The sequence below is a fragment of the Brachypodium distachyon genome, chromosome 1 (genome assembly GCF_000005505.3).
Source record: "Brachypodium distachyon strain Bd21 chromosome 1, Brachypodium_distachyon_v3.0, whole genome shotgun sequence".
In the NCBI taxonomy this organism is placed as follows: Eukaryota; Viridiplantae; Streptophyta; class Magnoliopsida; order Poales; family Poaceae; genus Brachypodium; species Brachypodium distachyon.
In genome coordinates this window covers 46,958,469-46,976,474 of record NC_016131.3, presented here as the reverse complement: position 1 = coordinate 46,976,474, position 18,006 = coordinate 46,958,469, and the positions used below count along the sequence as shown (strand labels likewise).

Sequence of the window (18,006 nt, the reverse complement as noted above, 5' to 3'; positions counted from 1 at the left end):
TCGCGCAAAAGGTCCTTCCGTGAAGTTCGTTCTGTTATCCGTGATGACACCGTGCGGGTAACCATACCTCAAGATGATGTCTTTCAAGAATGATACGCGGTCTTGCCGTCGCACTTTCGTATCGGCTTCACTTCAATCCACTTGGTAAACTTGTCAACCATAACCAAGATATGCGTCATGCCTCCTCGCGCCTGCTTGAAACGTCCCACCATGTCCAAAACACCAAACAACAAAGGGCCAAGTGATTGGAATAGTCTTGAGCTCAGATGCCGGCATGTGAATCTTGCGGGCATATCTTTGGCAACCGTTGCATTTCCGGACCATGTCTTCTGCTTCCTGTCGCGCACTCGGCCAGTAGAAACCGTGCCGGAATGCCTTGCCCACCAATGTTCTTGAAGACGCATGGCGACCGCACTCTCCCTGATGAATATCTCAAAGTATCTCTTGCCCTTCTGCCGGCTCGACGCATCGCTGCAAGACGTTAGTAACACTTCTCTTGTATAGCTCGCCATTGATAATAGTGTAGGCGTTTTCCCTTCTCTGAATTTGCCTTGCCGACACTTCCTCTTCCGGGAGATTCCCATTTTTGAGATAAGACATTATCGGTTGTGCCCAAGCCGGCACGGGACGAGTAGCAAAAACCGGCTCGTCCGGTTCGTCTATCTCCATTGGCTCAACCGACATTGCTTCCGCCGAGTTAGGGCGCTCAGTCCCCGGGTTACCGGAACCGTCGTGACTGTCAATGTCCATTGGGGTAGCGTCAGCTTCTGAGCTTGCCGGGATAAAGACTCCGATTCTGGTGATGGCTTGATGGATGGTTTGCGTAAATGCTCCAGTGCCACACCAGCCGGGATAGCTTGTCGCGTTGAGCCGAGCTTCGACAGCGTGTCGGCTGCCTCATTCTCTGCCCGTGGTATATGATGGAATTCGCACCCTTCGAAGTGACCACTGATCTTCTGAACATGGAAGCGGTATAGCGCCATATTGGCATCCAATGCATCCCAATTGCCGGAAGTTTGCTGGATTACTAAGTCAGAATCGCCAAAGCACTAAACCCGGCAAACTCCAATCTCTTTTATCATACCTCATTTCTATACCTCGCTTGATACCAGGAACCCAAGCAGCTTCCCTACCGGCACACCGAATGTGCACTTGGTCGGGTTTAGCTTCATTCGGAATCTCCTCAGATTTGCGAATGTTTCCCGAATATCATCCAGCAGCGTAACACTTCTATTCAAGCCCAGGTTCGGAGCCCTCTTCTGGAGGTAACACTCCTATTCAAGCCGAGATACCGAGGTCTACAATGGCGCTCCTTGAGCTGTATTCTTGAGGAAGAAGAAGAAGAAGAAGGGGAAAATCCTAGATGCCTAAGTGTTGGATCCCTCTCCTGAGAGGGGTGGTGTTCTATTTATGGACCGCCCATGTCACACTGACATGTGGGTCAAGGGCTAACATTATCTTCTATGGGCCCCGCCGGGCATGCGCCTTGGTTCCCTCCGGGTGGCACCGTAGGGGACAAGACAACTTTACTTTTCCTGGCGTCCTGCAACAAGTACAGCAACCGTCTGCCGGCTTCCATCACTGATTCTCTTTCGGTGCTTCTTTGCGCAGTCGCCTGGCACCGCAACGCAAGCAGCGACTGCTTTTCCGCGATAAAGATAGCGCTGCTTTAATTTGCGCCACACGATGAGGAGAAGACCGTTGAGACATCTCAGCGCTGGTCGAGATCAGAGTATCTGTCCTTATTCTGCAATCTCATAAGACAAGATAATCATGCCGGCAGACACTTGGTATACCGGCTTAGTATTAGTTTGGCTTAAGGATGCCGACGTACATGCCTGTGCCGACTTTGACTTCGTCATCTTGGCTAATGTTTGTCGTCAAGAACCTATCCGGGATCAGCCCGCCGACAAATGGTTTAGGTTAGGGCATGGCCTTTTAATAGATAGATGGACTGTAGATTTGTACAAGTATTACAAGAGAACAATTGAGGACCAGATATAAAATTCATACAGAGCACATAACCTTTTTTTTTAGCGGGACATAGCGCCATGGTCGAACTGCAGGCACTTCGTGTTGACTTGAGGAGTCGGAGGAACTTTGATCCACAAGAAGAAGTTGTTGACAACAGAACCACCATGCCCTGGTGCTGAGAACGAGCCCATGCAGGCCTTACTAGGCCTCCCTCGGCCCAAAAACAACCCATGCCTTATCTTAGATGGATTCCCCAGTCCAACTTTTAGCGAAGCACTAGGACGCTTCATAGAGCTTGGGCCAGTCCAAACTTTCATGGGCATCCCATAGCCAAACACGTCCATATACGGCCTAGTAGGCACGCCTACAAAAGGCCGAGCAGAGCCCATCTCACAGGCCGATGTCTTCTTCTTCTTCTTACTATGAAGTGCACCCTCCCGTCCGCATGCATGCAAATTACGCAGCTCGTGCGGCTCCGGGAGGAAAGCGGCCGGCAGCTCAGGCGCCAAGGAGTCGGCGGCCGTCTTCGTCCGCTGGAAATTTATGAAGGGCACTATGCTCCATGAGTTTCTTGCTCGTGGCACGAAGCGGGCTGTACAGATGGAAGCCGTGGTCCTCGCCCTCCGACTCCACCACGGTCACATCGTCATCATCGTCGTCGTCGCCGTGTCCGATCATCGCCGGCGGCCGCCGGAAGTAGCGAATCCGGGCGGCCAACCGGAGGCCGCGTTCCCGCAGCATGTCCTTCCCAGCCACGGCCACAAGCACACGCTTGCACGTCAGCGACGAGATCTCATCGTCAGTCGGGTCAATCCGGTGGTCATCGTTGCCAACTCTACCCCCCGTGACGTACGGCCAGACCCGGTCCACGAGGCACGCCGGCAACACCCCGGCGTTGTTGGCTTCATTGCTCGTCTCCGAAGGCAGCCGGTCAACTCCCCTGAAGTACGGCTGCACGATGACCAGCCCTTGGACGTCCATGGAACCATGTTGGCTGGCGCGCACGGCCGTGTGGTAAGCGATGTTGCCGCCGGCGCTGTCGCCGGCTACGAAGACCCGGCCCGGGTCCGCGTGGTGGGCCAGCCAGGGGTCAGAGTTGGACGCGGCCCACCGGAGCGCGGCCCACGCGTCGTCGTGGGCCGCCGGTACGGGGTGCTCGGGGGCGAGACGGTACTCCACGGACACGACGAGCGCGCCGGCGTTGGAGGCCAGGGACCTGGCGTAGTTGTGGTACGTCTTGCAGAAGGCGCTCTCCGTGCAGAAGCACCCGCCGTGGATGTACACGACCACGGGGAGCTTGGTTATAAGCTTGTTGGGGGTCTCGCTACGGGTCGGGAGGAAGAGGCGGGCGGAGACGCCGGTGGCGGCGTCGATGACGACGTCCTTGGTGGCGACGCCGCGGTTGGCGGAAGGGTCCTCTGAGGAAGGGACGAATGTGCTGCGCAGGAGGCGCTCGATACGGCCGCCGTTGTATTCGCGAAGGAAAGGATAGAGGTCCACGACCACGTCTTGGCTCTTCTCAGCTCGACTAGTACTCTTTTTTGCATGCATGGTTGGTAAAGCTAGGCAGGCAGCTAGATAATTGTTGTAATCCAGTACCGGAGTTTGTAGCCGTCTCGTAGTGTGATGGATGGGCAGCCTGCCAGTGGGTTTTTATAGCCCACTCTGATTAACACGAGCATGCATATTTGTGCACCACGCTTGAAGAACGCTTATCTCAGTCTTGTATTGAGTCACTTGTCTGTGGGTTCTATGGATGGGCAAACTTGATGTGTCCAGTGGTGAGTTTTTTTTTTGACGAAACGGCAGCAGCGCTGCATTTCATTGATTAAGATAGAAGAAGAAGAAGAAAAAAAACAGAAAACATAAAACAGCCTAGGAAAGAGCTTTGGGAGGGCGAACCCTGTGAAACCAACAACTCTCAATCATCTAAAGGAGGCAACCACCTTGCAACCAGCAAGCTTCCAGGTCAGGAGCTCATCGAAGGCAAGATCACAGAGCTTGGCAACAGAAAAATGCTGTGATTGAAACACCCTCTGGTTTCACTCGAGCCAAATATGCCACCATCCCAGCATGATCGTGACACCGAGACGGTCTCGGTGCAAATTGGAGGCGCATCGATGAGCTTCATCAAACCACCATTCAGAAAGGAGAAAAAAAGACTGATGAGGCATGGAGTTATCTGGTGGTGAGTTTCACGACGAAAGGTTGTATATATCTCTGCTAATTTGTCTTAGCATGCTGAAAAAATGGACTCATTTTACACGGAAGGAGTATAACCTTTGATTCGTCGTCAATGAAGAGGAGTATTAGCCGGTTGGATATATATGTCGCAAGTGCAGATTAGTTTACCAAGTTGATGCCCTTTTGTTTTTGACGAAAATGTAGCAGCGCTGCTTTTCATATTACTTAAGGGAAAAAAGAATTAATTTATATACAAAGCTGTGAACAGGGAACTAAGAGGGGGGAAGATACATCAATGAAGATACATGGTATACATCAGGGAACTCGATATGCATGTCCAGTTAGTCAAAATGAATACTTCACAACTGGTAAATGATTGGTTGCTCAATAATTCAAAGAACGGCTAACGTATCTCCTCCGTAGGATTTTTTACAGAAAGAAAAAAATGACTCTTAAATTGATGGTGTGGTACATTGTACAATGACGTACAGACGTACAGTGGGTGTGGAAACTTCTAAAATTACGCAAAAAAACAAAGACAGAAAAAAAGAAATACCATCAAGTTGGATGGAAGTTCTATGTATTTTTGTATCTTCTTGCTGAATAGCAACTCTGATTACATGGAAAATGTATATCCTTCAATTCTGCATTGAATATGATAGGACTTTGATATGTGTGGGTGTCTGTTTTCTTGTAATGAGTAGTTTAACCAGGTTTGATGAGATGCCGTTCTTGTTTTGCAGCGATGCGATGAAGATCCGTGGAACTCTCCGTTGACGGAGACGGAGTATTATGTTTCGTCAGTCAATGAATACTTGACAAATGGTAGATGATTGGTTGCTTGATAAGGCAGGGCTTGCTAGCTCCAAAATACTAATCCATCCGTTTCACACGTGTCCAGACGTTTTTTATAATAGATAATCCATTTTTTAGCAAATTTGTAAACCGAGTATGTTACTGGCGTGCAGTAAATAAACCGACGGTGGAGAGAAACTGCAGGGCGTGGACTCAAGTCCGCGAGGGATCTCTCCATGTGTGAATGTGAACCTCCTTACCCGTGCTAATTCGCTAGTAGATGATTCCAGCCTTGAGTAGCCCTAATCCATGCTCGATTGCTTGCCACGTAGAGGATCAGTACCAGTAAAAGATGTGTCCGTTAAAGAACCCTTCGGGTAGTGTTTCGCCTTCAACACACAGTGTCCGGAAACCAAAGAGAAAAGTATATACTCTGTATTTGGTTCCTTAATTTGTTGGAAAGTAATCATCGACTTTTTGTTCATATATTTTACATCCCCTAACTGTTGAAGCTCGACACCAATGGTCCTTGCCCATTCCAAAAGCGGTATCAGGGCCATCATATCATGGTTTTATCATGTTAACCCGTCAAATTAGCATCACTTTTCGTTTTATCCCTCGAGTCAATTGGTTTCCGCCAAAAGAAAAAAAAAATCTAATCTAGTGTGATATTCCGAGGTCAAAACCAGGACACATCATCATTCCAGAACAAGGCCGTAGTACTCAATGCGCAAGTCTTCGGACCAACATGGACAATAAAATTTTCGTCTTCAAACTCCAATGAAATCTACGACAACTGTGCAGTGTTGTTGTCCGGACCGGAACCGGGACCGGGACTTGTACAGGGTCCTGGCCTGGTTTAGTCTACACGGATGATACGTGTCACGTAGAGGACATATAAGCGTAGCTCACATGCTCTTGCTGCCAGCCTGCAAAGACCCACGCACCGGTCTAGTCTTTCCCGACGGTCGACCAGCACGCGGGCGGCGGCCGGTCAGTAATTAAGCAATCGATCGATCTACAAGTCCTTCGATCGACGACGGTCCATGGGTCAAGTCTGGCTGTGGCCTACAGTACCTTTTTCGTCTTCTCATTAGTGCATCTTGAATAAGTGGATACTATAGCCATTACTAAGAGAAAGAAGAATATTTAACTTATGACTAGTAACAGCTTCTCCAATAGATCGTTACTAAGAGTTGGTACTAACATTAAAAATCTAAAGATTCATGTGAGATGATGGAGCCCACCAACCAAGTGTTTTAGTAACAAGTCGTCTCTCCAACAAATATTTGGTTGTTACTAGTGTCTTGATACAAGAGTCCAAGCAGTTTCTTGTACAAGTAACAGGTACTTCATTTTTTCACTTTCTCTCCCATCCACATCGATCATCAAAAAACCTATGTGGCATGCTTTAGTAACAGCCGAGATGTACTATTGGAGTTGCCCTTATATGCACTGGCATGGGCGAACAAGAGGATCAGGTAAACAATGTGCACCATGTTTCAGCTTTCAAGAAAATTTGTCTCAACTTTAACTAAATTTGAATGCATCTAGACACTAAATCATGTTTAGATACATCCAAATTTTGACAAACTTAAGACATTTTTTGTTGGATGGAGGGAATACCAACTTTGGGAAGAGAGAAGTGTACTCTCCTTTTTCCTTTCTTAACTCTTGAGGTCGTGTTTGTCGAACCAAAATCATGATTGTCTAACAAAAAATGACACTAAATCATCAGCTAGCTTTTCATCCAGGGCGCCATATGCTTCTGGACAGTAATTTTTTTGTTTTGATTTAGAACTACTAGTGTGAAACTTTGTATAGAATAATTGGAAAATGTACTCTCCATGTGGATGTAAAAGAGTATTTGATTGATTGAGACAAAGCTTTGACTAACAACATGAGTATGTGCTTTGTTTGATATAAAATCAGTCATGAGTAGACACTTTTGAATGCAAATCTAATAACACATTAACTTACATACTACTCCAATAACTGTTCGCCAAAGCATTATCTTATTAACCAATCATAATATGCTATATATAACCGAACCAAGAGAGTACGTATGCTTTTTGTGTTCTACATTTTGAATACCATCAAGTTGGATGGAAGTTGTATTTATTTGTATCCACTTGCTGAATAGCAACTCAATGGGCGGTAACTTATAATGAGGTTGTCGATGTGTCATGAGCACTTTAACCAGGTTTGGCGAAGATGCTCTTCTTTTTTTCCATGATGTGGTCAATATTCCTACCACAAGCTTTCTATGACGCCCTTTGTTTCGTCAGACAATGCATACTTCACAAATGTTCAGTAGTATTTAAGAAATTTGAGTTTGCATGCCAAGTTGATGTATGGTACAATGACAGTTTGGACTTCTGGGTAGATTGATATGCTATAGAACAAGGTCAAATTTTATTATGTCTTTGTTTCTACATATAAATGATGCACCCATTTGATCATAATGGTTACAATAAGAAAAACAAGAAGTGGGAAGAACTGTGCAACCACTATGACTACTAGAAATAAATGACATGAGCCCCTATGACACTACCCACGAGCAGTGATTGGTGCAACCAAAACTACTCCGGGAAGCAATTCACCGACATCCTCTTCCAAAGCAATGCCTTCATGTTGCATGTGTGATGACATTCTCTGGTCCAATGAAGGCCAGACCAACCATATTCATATTAGAGAGTAAACACCACGTCATCAAGTCTAACCAATGAAGGCAGGAACAAGTACTCCGTAACCATTTTATCACCAAGCACTAACTCCTTATCATTGGTACTTACATTTACTAGTTAATTAGTTATATACAACCTATAGTAAAAATTGTTAGTTTTGGTTGACAAATACTTAAAGTTTGTACTCCCTCCGTCCCAAAATAAGTGATGTGGATTTGTATAAGAATCTACACACATCCACGTCACTTATTTTGGGACGGATGGAGTACATAATATAAAATATTTTACTCATTTGGACTTATATATTACTACCTCTGTTTCTAAATTCTTGTCGAAATATTACATGTATTTAGACGCTTTTTAAGAATAGATACATCAAGATTTTGGCAAATTTAAGACACGATTTAGGAACGGAGGGAGTAGTAATTAATAGAAAACCGTGACATACAATTACGCTATGGAAATGGCTTATGTGATTAGAAATCACAATCATAAGTAGATACTTTTGAATCCAATATAATAACATCAAGTTAATGTCATATAACTTTCATGCCCATGAAATTACAAAATTATTATTAGTCAAAGACATATATCAACTACCCACATAATATGTTTTACATGACCAGACCAAGAGAGTACATATTGTTTTCTATGCATGTTGAATACCACCAAGTTGGACAAAATTTGTATATCTTTTGTATCTACTTGCTGAATAGCGTTTCGTTGTGCAAAATATTTATGTCTTTATTTTTGGATTGAATACGAGCATGTTGATATGGCTTCCTCTGTTGTTGTAATGGAAAATTTAACTAGGTTATTGGTGAGATGCCCTTGTTGTGCTTTGTGACTATGAGGTGGAGATTCCTGGTGCAAACTTTTTGTAGATGAGGATTTCATTAGTTAATGAATACTTCACGAAACCTAGATGATTGATTACTTAGTAAATAATAACTCGTTAAGCTCGTAAACAAGTTCTTAGTAATGACACTTTGAAATACATGAAACAAGATTTAGGAAACATGTTGAGGCATGTAGAGAAATAAGGAACTGGAACTAGGAAATGGGCTCTAGTAGTTTCTCTCTTAGGCGAGAGATCGCACCCAACCAAACAACACGACTTAATTTTAATCTCTTCATGATCTCTTCATGACTTGAACTATGTGGCGAGTCATTTACGTGACTTAAGTTTAATCTTCCACCACCCCGTTATGTTTCGGGTATGTTTGGAAAGTGGGCTCACAGGGTTATGTTGACCAACTAAATTGCTTATACACAAATGGGTGCTTGCGTTGTTTGTTGGTCACTATGGAATTGCCAAAATGATCTTATTTTTAATAAAATATTTTTCCAATTTTTATGCAAGTCATTCATTTGGTGGTTCATTGGATTGTAGCTGATCCATTCTACAACATGTGGAGCTGCATATTTTTTGTCTATGGGTCCAACCATATGGAGACGATCGCAAGGGAGTTCAACTAGTTTAGAACATTTCCAATAGTGTCATGTCACCGTGGGTAAGCAATTGCCACATTATCGAAATCCCATGTGGCAAGGTAATGATTAGGAGAGAGATGGTCATTCGTTAGTTAAACTTCTTACGAGAGTTGCACAAAATCCAAGACAAAACTAGAGAAAAGAGATGAGTAGTATAAAATATATGAATGTGGTCCATGTGGAGTATCGTTACATACTTCGTACAAGTTATTAGAATGGTTGTATGTAAAATTGTTGGTCGATGATGCGAATGTTTTAACATCAAAATATTCGAGCCTCAAAAGCGGTGATAACTTGTAAAAGTACAAAGCAAGTGGCTTTTCTAGAATGTCGCCCCAATCGTGATGTTTTTTTTTTGTAATTTCTCCTTGCTAGTAAGAGGTTATCTGGTGTTTGACCAATCTTGGCTTACGACACTCTATGCAAAATTTGCTTTAAATAAAACTATAGTTGGATACATCGATCCTAGGAGAGACCGCGGGCCCTGATTCTAAACTAGCGTGTGTATGCGCGTGTTCGAGGAAGAGAGTCCGTGGAGCACCTACTGAGACCGGTGTACATGCTTCCGTCGGCAACTCTGCCCCTGCCTTGTACTCCCTATGTCCTTATAAATACTGTCCACCTCCTCCTTCGAACCCTCACATCTCGCGAAGCAAACAATCTTTGGCAGTCTTGCCCCTTCTCCTCCATCTGTCTTCGTCGAACTGAATATATAGGTATTTTCCCATTCGTTCTTGCCTGACTATTCCTGATGAAACGAGCGTCATCAGCATGAATTGTGTTGTATATTTAGATCCTGACTCTACCCTCCTTCGTGCGCATGCATGCATGTGGTTGTGTCACTGTGCACGTTACTGTCATGGATATATATATATGACTTGTTTTTGCTTCTCTATAGTAAAACTCATCTTCAATCTCATAAAATAATTTCTCTGTATACACCAGCTTGTTGTTGGCTCTGCTCCGAGGCCATGGCAAACACCCTGCGGGAGATCCGCCGTCAGCAGCGTGCGGACGGCCATGCGGCCGTGCTGGCCATTGGCACGGCGAACCCGCCCAACTGCGTGTCCCAGGACGAGTATCGCGACTACTACTTCCGTGTTACCAAGAGCGAACATCTCACTGACCTCAAACACAAATTAAAGACAATGTGTAAGCAGAATCATGACATACACAAGCCTATATATCATCTGATTTGTTTGAACAAAGCCGGTTGTCTGTATCAATTGTTGTTTCCCTTTCCTAATCAATTACTGAATCAGTTGATAAAACATGCACGGTGAAGCGTTTCTTTCACCACACGGAGGAGCTACTGGACGCGCACCCTCATTTCCTGGACCGCGGGAAGCCATCCCTCGACGACCGTCTCAGCATCGCGGGCGCCGCTGCTCCGGAGCTCGCCGCGTCAGCTGCCGCCAAGGCCATAGCCAAGTGGGGCCGTCCAGCCACCGACATCACCCACCTTGTCGTCAGCACCAACTCCGGCGCGCACGCCCCCGGCGCCGACCTTGTCCTCGCCTCCCTCCTCGGGCTCCACGCCTCCGTTCTCCGCACATTGCTCCACCTCAAAGGCTGCTCCGCCGGGTCTGCCTCGCTGCGGCTCGCCAAGGACCTGGCCGAGAACAACCGTGGGGCACGGGTCCTGGTGGTCTGCGTGGAGCTGACCATCGTGGCCTTCCGTGGCCCCGAGGAGACTTACCCACACACTCTCGTCGGCCAGGCGACCTTCGGCGATGGGGCCGGCGCGGTCATTGTCGGCGCTGATGCCTACGACCCTGTCGAGCATCCGCTTTTTGAGATGGTATCCGCCTTGCAGACGGTGATACCGAACACTGGGCACGTGCTCACCATGAAACTCACGGAAGGCGGCCTCGACGGGCATATTTTCACGAGGGAGCTAATACCAATAGCGGCGGAGAACATCAAACGATGTCTGTCGGACGCATTCGGGCCGTTGTTTGGATCAGTTGATGCCGTTGAATGGAATGACCTCTTCTGGGCGGTGCACCCCGGAATCAGTGCCATCTTGGACAACATCGATAGGGCCCTTCGGTTGGAGCCTGGGAAGTTGGCGGCGAGCCGGACCGTGCTAAGAGAGTACGGTAACATGCTTGGCGCGACGATCATCTTCGTGCTCGACGAGCAACGCCGGCGAATGGAGGAGGAGGAAGGGGAAGGAGGTGAGTGGGGTGTGATGATGGGCTTTGGACCTGGGTTTACTATTGAGACCATGGTGCTGCATGCGACTAGCGAGCTCAAGAAAAATTAGCACTTCATTAAGCTCCTATCGAATAAAATCACCAAGCACGTTTATGTTATTATTACACCCTCTATTTTCTGCTTTATTACATTATGCATGACAGAGATCCAAAGTTACACAAACAAATTGTTCCTACGTACTTTGTGCAATCAGTATATTTCACTGCACTCTTCTTTTAGAATATCATATAACGGTTTGTTATATCTAACTTGCTTGATATTTGTTAGGATGAGTTAATTGCTCGGCCGTTAGTTCTAGAGCTTGTTTTAAGATTCGGGACGAATCACGGAGAGGAGTGAATAGGGATGTCGTCCAAATACTAATTCGACGGCTCTAATACTATCTGAGATTAGCCGGTTACTTAAAAATCAAGCGCCTAAAATATAGACAGACATCATAATTTTTTTTAGCGAATAGACACACATCATGTATTTTTCTCTTTTTTTAGAATACCATCATATATTATCCTTAGTACTGGGAAGAGGGATTTGGGCCCATTTTCTCTACGTGTTACTGGGTCATGGGCCGACAAAGGGCAGTGGAGCCCAAGTGAGCGTGCTGTGTAGGTACACACGAATGGTGCGATCGATTCGAGGGTTCTCCTCGGCCTCACTGTGCGTGTGATCCCCAACTTGCACACCGACGAGAATCCTCCGCCGCAAACGCCGCCGGATTCCCCAAATCCCTTTTCTCCGTCTTAGTGTATGTTTAGTCACTAATGTATTGGTATTTTAGGAGACCAGATGTTCACCCAATACTTTCAATACACCCTTACACTCAAAACACTAGTAAGACGAGTGTTTTTAATTGATAGAAAAATGAGGTGTTTTGTGAAAAAACATTAGAGATAATCTTCTCTAATTCCTCCCAATCAAACAAATTTTGAGATTTATAGTGTTTTGCAATTTGAAGTCTCTAATTCCTTTCTATCAAACAATTTTTTGAGATTTATAGTGTTTTTCAATTTGAAGTGGATAATGCTCCACACCGTAAAAGTAAAAGTAGCAAACAAGGCTTAAAAAAGACTCTTTGGAGAAAATCAAAGCAAAGATATCACAGGAGGCAGAAACTCTTGCCATATGCAAATAGTCAAAATTACCGTCGGTACAAAATCAATCCAAAACATCAGACGAAAATTAGTGCAAATCAGTAGAAATCAGTCTGATCTTCTCTCCCTTCCCACCACGAGCGATCCTCGCCTCCTGCCCCCCCCCCCCCCCCCCCCTCCCCCCCGACGCGGAGACGCGCAGCAGGAAGCCATCGAGGTGGGGGCGGACGGCGCTGGCCGGATCCGACGTGGGGGCGCGCGGCGCCGGCCAGATCCGAGGTGGGTGCTAGAGGCGCCGGGCCGGATCGAGGTGGGGGCGGCGGCAGCGGAGGCCGAGGCCGCCTGGTGCTCGCGGCCTTGCGCCTGAGCCCGTGCTGGCTGCAGCAGCGCAGAGGGGTGGGGGAGCATAGGGACGCGCGCGCGAGAGAGAGGAGACAGGGTGGGAAAGATGGCACATGGGACAGGAGTGATTAGCAGAGGGACACAGTACGTGTACAGAGATTAAGAAAAAGCAGAGGACAGGTGTGTGTGGCCAACACGAGGGTCCAAATGCCATCAGGTGTACCGGGAGGTTTGGCGATCAGAGATGCTACAAGTTGTATCCCAGTTGAGGCTAAAAAGAAAACCCTAATTTGGCATATGCCATGCTAGCCAATCAATGCTTGTTCATTTATTTTTTGTTAACATTGGGGACAACCAAACTCTTTCCAAAATGTTTACTACTCCAGCATACTCCATTCTGGTGGGGTGGCAGCCAAGAAAGGAATTCAGAGCTCAGCACAGAGCGCCTCCAAAAAAAAAAAAAGAGCTCAGCGCAGAGCTAAGATCTGGGGATTTCGGGAGCATGGAGAGCAACCGAAAGGGGCCTAATTCACACCAACTAATTAGTTCTAGATGGATTGCCCATGGCGTGTGCTCCAGAGAAATTCTTTAACAGATACCGATACAAAACAGAACCAAAGATCGATTGCTACCGAATCATAGATTTGATCGATTCCCAAATCCCGACTAATAATTGAACCTAGCAGCAAAAACAAATTACATGTGGGGGCTGCGAGTCGAGGCAGATCCTAACTCCAGCGCTGCGAGAGACGTAGCGGCATCTCCGGCGCCTACCTCGGCGGCTGCCGTTGCAGCAGCGTTCGGCTGACCGGGCGATGCCGCCATGACCATGCTGCCGCCTTTTCCGGAGAGGACGAACAAGAAGGCGCGCCGCGCGGCTTCGAAGTCCATCCTCCTTCCGATGGGGACGCCGCGGTACCTGGCGACCCGCTCCGTCCGGACGCCGAGGAGGTCGTCCAGCCGGGACGGCGGGATCTCCTCCATGACCGAGAGGTTCCCGCGCGTGACGCCGTCGAGGATGCGGCCGAGGTCGGAGAGCTCGGCGGAGATCTCGTCCTTGAGCATGCGCGTGTTGGCCAGGTCGCGCAGCTGCTGGCGGGTTTCGCCTGGACATCTCGCGATTTGGGCATCTAGCCCGCAGTTCAGGCGGGTGCGATCCATCATGGCGGCCTGGACCTGCTCTGGCTTGATCTCGGCGGATGCCGCCGCCTCTTCTGCCATCGATGAACTCCGGGATTCGATTGGAACTTCAATCTGTCTCGCCGCAATTTTTGACCGGGAGGACAGAGGTATGTATGCAGCCAGCAACCTCGCAGATCGAACAGAATCCTCGGATATTTATCTATCCGGATTTATCTTTTCAGTAATTTCATATCCTAAAATATTAAATATCGCAGATCGAACAGTACGTGATAGTCTCGAGGGTGTCCCAATTTTTCGATGAGATACCTAATTATCGATTTGGTAGGAGGTGACGTTGACGATCCGACTATAACTTAGGAGGCAGCGCCTTAGCGATCGATACACCAACTCCAGAAAGTTATTGATCCCACGGGGGCACGATCAACCTGACCACGAAGGTCTTTGTTCCTGCAAGCAATCGAATAACAGGCAAGAACAAGATAAAAAACAATCTGAAATTGCGAATAGGAGATATGAAGGTTCACGAATCTGAATACTCAATATAGTTGGAGTCTTGATGACGGTAAAACAGGTGGTCTAACCGACACACGCGATTACACGAAAGTAGCAAAGGCTAAACTTTATCTAATCAAAACCCAAGGCTCCATAGGGGGGCTCATGGGGTATAAATAGGAGGGGAACTAGGTGGTTTTCGGCCAGGCCCTTGTGGGAGTCCGAAACGGCCTAGGAATCCTCCTAAAACACAACGAAAATATCTAAAAATTGGCTGGACCCTATTACATGGCCTTAGGCCCGATAAAACAAGGTTTTAACCCTCATCTTTGGCCCATAGATACCCATTGGAGGGGGAATCCTCCACTTGGCCGAAATCCCATTGATGAAGAGGATGCGGCCTTCTTCTCATCTCTTTATGGCGGTTTCAATGTTCTGAAATCAACACTTGAGCTACCTCCCACCACCTTGCTGCCACCTCCATGGTTTGCTGTCCAACGCTGATCCTTGAGGTCCAAACTAGGTCCTTCATTCCTAAAACACATAAAAGAACCCATCTTAAACAGCAGCATATTTTCATTAATATTAAATGAAGTACCGAGGAACGAAAGTAACTGATAATTTAGTTGTCGTGCACGAGCTCTAGTAAGTGGTCCATGTATTTCCGGTACTTGAGGTGTAGGTGCTGTAGGGGCTGTGGTTGTATCATTAGTTGGGATGTCCTCATCAGTACGTTGGAACAATTTTGTTGTCCAAATTTCGGTCTCTGTCCTTCTAAAAGAACATCCGCACAGAGCCACCAAAAGGTGAAGCTGCAATGCTGTAACAATAACATAACTGTGTTTTTTTTACGGAATAACATAACTACAATTGGTGATTTTATTCGATACGATCTTCATGAAGTGCTAATTTGTTCTTGAGATCGCTAGTAGCATGCAGCACCATGGTCTCAATAGTGAACCCAGGTCCAAATCCCATCAGCACACCCCACTCACCCCCTTCTCCTTCCTCCTCCATCCGCCGGCGCTGCTCATCGAGCACGAAGAAGATCGTCGCGCCAAGCATGTTGCCGTACTCCCTCAGCACAGTCCGGCTCGCCTCCAACTTCCCCGGATCCAACCGGAGGGCAATGTCGATGTTGTCCAAGATGGCACTGGTACTGCCAGGGTGCACTGCCCAGAAGAGGTCATTCCATTCAACACCGGCAACTCCAAGCAGCGGATTGAATGCGTCCGACAGACATTGTTCGATGTTATCCGCCGCCAGGTGAAATTGACTATGGCCTTGGTGGCGGCTGACGCGGCGAGCGCCGGAGCAGCGGCAGCCACGATACTGAGACGGTCGTCGAGGGACGGCTTCCGGCGGTCGAGGAAATGAGGGTGGGCGGCCAGTAGCTCCTCCGTGTGGTGGAAGAAACGCTTCTCCACGCCCGACTTCTCACCTGATTAATAATTAGGAAAGGAAACAAACAATTAAAACAACGTGCTTGATCAAGCAAACCAGATCAGGCTTCTGCTTACACATTGTCTTGAGTTTGTGTTTGAGATCAGTGAGATGCTCGTTCTTGGTGACACGGAAGTAGTAGTCGGGATACTCGTCCTAGAACACGCAGCTGGGCGGGTTCGCCGTGCCAATGGCCAGCACGGCCGCATGCCCGTCCGCACGCTGCTGACGACGGATCTCACGCAAGGTGCTTGCCATGGCCTCGGAGCAGAGTGATCAGCCAGCTAGTGTATAGAGAGAATTAATGAGATTGGAGATGAGTTTTTAAAATAAAAGAAGCAAAAAAACAAGCTAGTCATCCATGACAGTAACGTACACGGTGACACAACCTGACAGCCATACTTGCTCAAAGTGGCGGTTGCGCACGAAGGAAGGGTAGAGTCAGGGTAGAATATCAATAGTTACATGTCTAAATATACAAGTTGACGAGGCTTGTTTCAGAAAGAGAAGACTATATATACAAGTCAGCCAAGAACGAATGGAACTATTGATTGTGTCGTTGAGCTCATCTTCCGGCTGCAGATTGACTGTGCTGTTGAGCTCATCTTCCGGCTCGAGGTCGCTCAGGAGCGTCGTTCCCTCTCCCTGCTGGAATCCTGGCTTCGCAGGAGTCTTAAGCTCAAGTATTTGGCTTTATGTTCGTTGCAACGGACTATTGCTCGTCATAGGGCCCGAATCACTTGGCTGCAGGATGGGGATGCCAACACCTCCTACTTCCATTTCCACGCCGGGGCTCGTCGGAGGCTCAACTTCATTGCGCAGCTCCACCATGGAGGTCAGGACGTGGTCAATCAAGAGGATATTATGGAGGCGACCACTTCCTTCTTTGAGGAAGTTTTTGATTCCCCCGATACCCGGTCGCGCTCCTTGGACTTTGACTTCCTTCAGGTCCCGCACCTTGATCTGCGTGCTCTTGAGGATCCGTTCATGGAGGAGGAGATTTGGGCTGCTATCCGGACTATGCCGCACGACCGTGCCCTTGGCCCGGATGGCTTCACCGGCCTCTTCTTTTCCTCCTGCTGGCCCATCATCAAGGGCGAGGTCGTCGAGCTATTCCACTGGCTCCATGGGGGGGGGGGGGGTGTGCGGGTTTTCATAATCTGAACCGCGCACTGCTCACTCTTATCCCCAAGAAGAATTGCCCCACGGAGGTTCGAGACTTCAGGCCTATTAGCTTGATACACGGGGTTGCCAAGCTGGTCGCTAATTAAGGTGTTATCTCTTCGGCTTGCCCCCCTCTTGCCGACCCTGGTTTCGCCCAACCAGTGCGCCTTCATCCGCGGTCGTGCCATTCATGACAACTTCATGCTTGTGAAGCAAATGGCTAGGTCGTTACACATCTCCAAGCAATCCGTGGTGCTCTTCAAACTGGACATTGCGCGTGCTTTTGATTTGGTGTCCTGGGCTTTTCTCTTGGACCTCCTGCGCCACCTCGGTTTTGGTCGTATGTGGTGCGACTTGATCTCTTTGATGCTCTCCACCTCGAGCACCCAGATTATTGTCAATGGTCGCCTTAGTCGTGAGGTGGTTCATCGCCGTGGTTTGAGACAGGGTGATCCCTTGTCCCCTATGCTCTTTGTCATCGTGATGGACGCTTTCAATAGCCTCTTCCTTGCTGCCTCACGAGAGCGCCTCCTATCCCAATTCCGCTCCATCCCCTCGGGGTGCCTTGCCTCCTTCTACGCCGACGATGTGGTGGTCTTCATCCGGCCCAGGGTGGAGGACTGTACCACCCTTCCGGACCTCCTTGAGATCTTTGGTGAGGCCTTAGGCCTTCGCACGAATATTCTCAAGAGTTCGGCTACCCCGATCCGTTGCTCCCCCGAGGAGATTCTGGTCGTCCTTCAGTACCTGGCTTGCCCGGTGCAGGAGTTCCCGATTCCCTACATGGGAGCCCCTCTCTCCATCTCTAAGCTCCGCCGCTAGGATTTCCAGCCCATCCTGGATAAGATGGATCGCAAGCTAGCTGGTTGGCGTGCCAGGATGCTCTCACGTGGGGGTCGGCTTGTTCTTGTTAAGTCCCAGTGCACACGTTGCTGGCCATCGACACGCCCAAGTGGTTTGGTGATGCCATCAATAGAAAG

General features: G+C 47.9%; 3 protein-coding genes and 1 pseudogene across 3 annotated transcripts; 1 reads left to right on the top strand and 3 right to left on the bottom strand.

The window, feature by feature from the left end:
* Positions 1 to 1,290: 1,290 nt before the first annotated feature.
* Positions 1,291 to 3,584, bottom strand: LOC100841186 (annotated as a pseudogene).
* A 6,207-nt stretch (positions 3,585 to 9,791) lies between these two features.
* Positions 9,792 to 11,403, top strand: LOC100840879 (bisdemethoxycurcumin synthase). The gene is made up of 3 exons (XM_003560985.2): positions 9,792 to 9,850; positions 10,080 to 10,286; positions 10,397 to 11,403. Exons 2-3 carry the CDS (start codon positions 10,106 to 10,108, stop codon positions 11,401 to 11,403), a joined length of 1,188 nt encoding a protein of 395 aa, XP_003561033.1. The 5' UTR covers positions 9,792 to 9,850; positions 10,080 to 10,105.
* Positions 11,404 to 13,312: 1,909 nt separating this feature from the next.
* On the bottom strand, positions 13,313 to 14,164 carry LOC104581636. The gene has a single exon (XM_010229684.3). It carries the CDS (start codon positions 14,003 to 14,005, stop codon positions 13,481 to 13,483), a length of 525 nt encoding a protein of 174 aa, XP_010227986.2. The 5' UTR covers positions 14,006 to 14,164; the 3' UTR covers positions 13,313 to 13,480.
* A 1,011-nt stretch (positions 14,165 to 15,175) lies between these two features.
* Positions 15,176 to 16,120, bottom strand: LOC104582233 (bisdemethoxycurcumin synthase). Its single transcript, XM_024457822.1, is given in 3 exon segments — positions 15,176 to 15,694; positions 15,697 to 15,860; positions 15,940 to 16,120. Coding segments are annotated over 3 exon segments (741 nt in total). The 3' UTR covers positions 15,176 to 15,298.
* Between the last annotated feature and the right edge of the window lie 1,886 nt (positions 16,121 to 18,006).

What these genes read in the sequence shown, in the direction of transcription:
- LOC104581636 (XM_010229684.3), bottom strand. Translation starts at nt 14,005, where the DNA reads ATGGCAGAAGAGGCGGCGGCATCCGCCGAGATCAAGCCAGAGCAGGTC.
- LOC100840879 (XM_003560985.2), top strand. Translation starts at nt 10,106, where the DNA reads ATGGCAAACACCCTGCGGGAGATCCGCCGTCAGCAGCGTGCGGACGGC. An exon ending in ACACAAATTAAAGACAATGT is followed by an intron (nt 10,287 to 10,396) that starts GTAAGCAGAATC and finishes TTACTGAATCAG; the next exon opens with TTGATAAAACATGCACGGTG.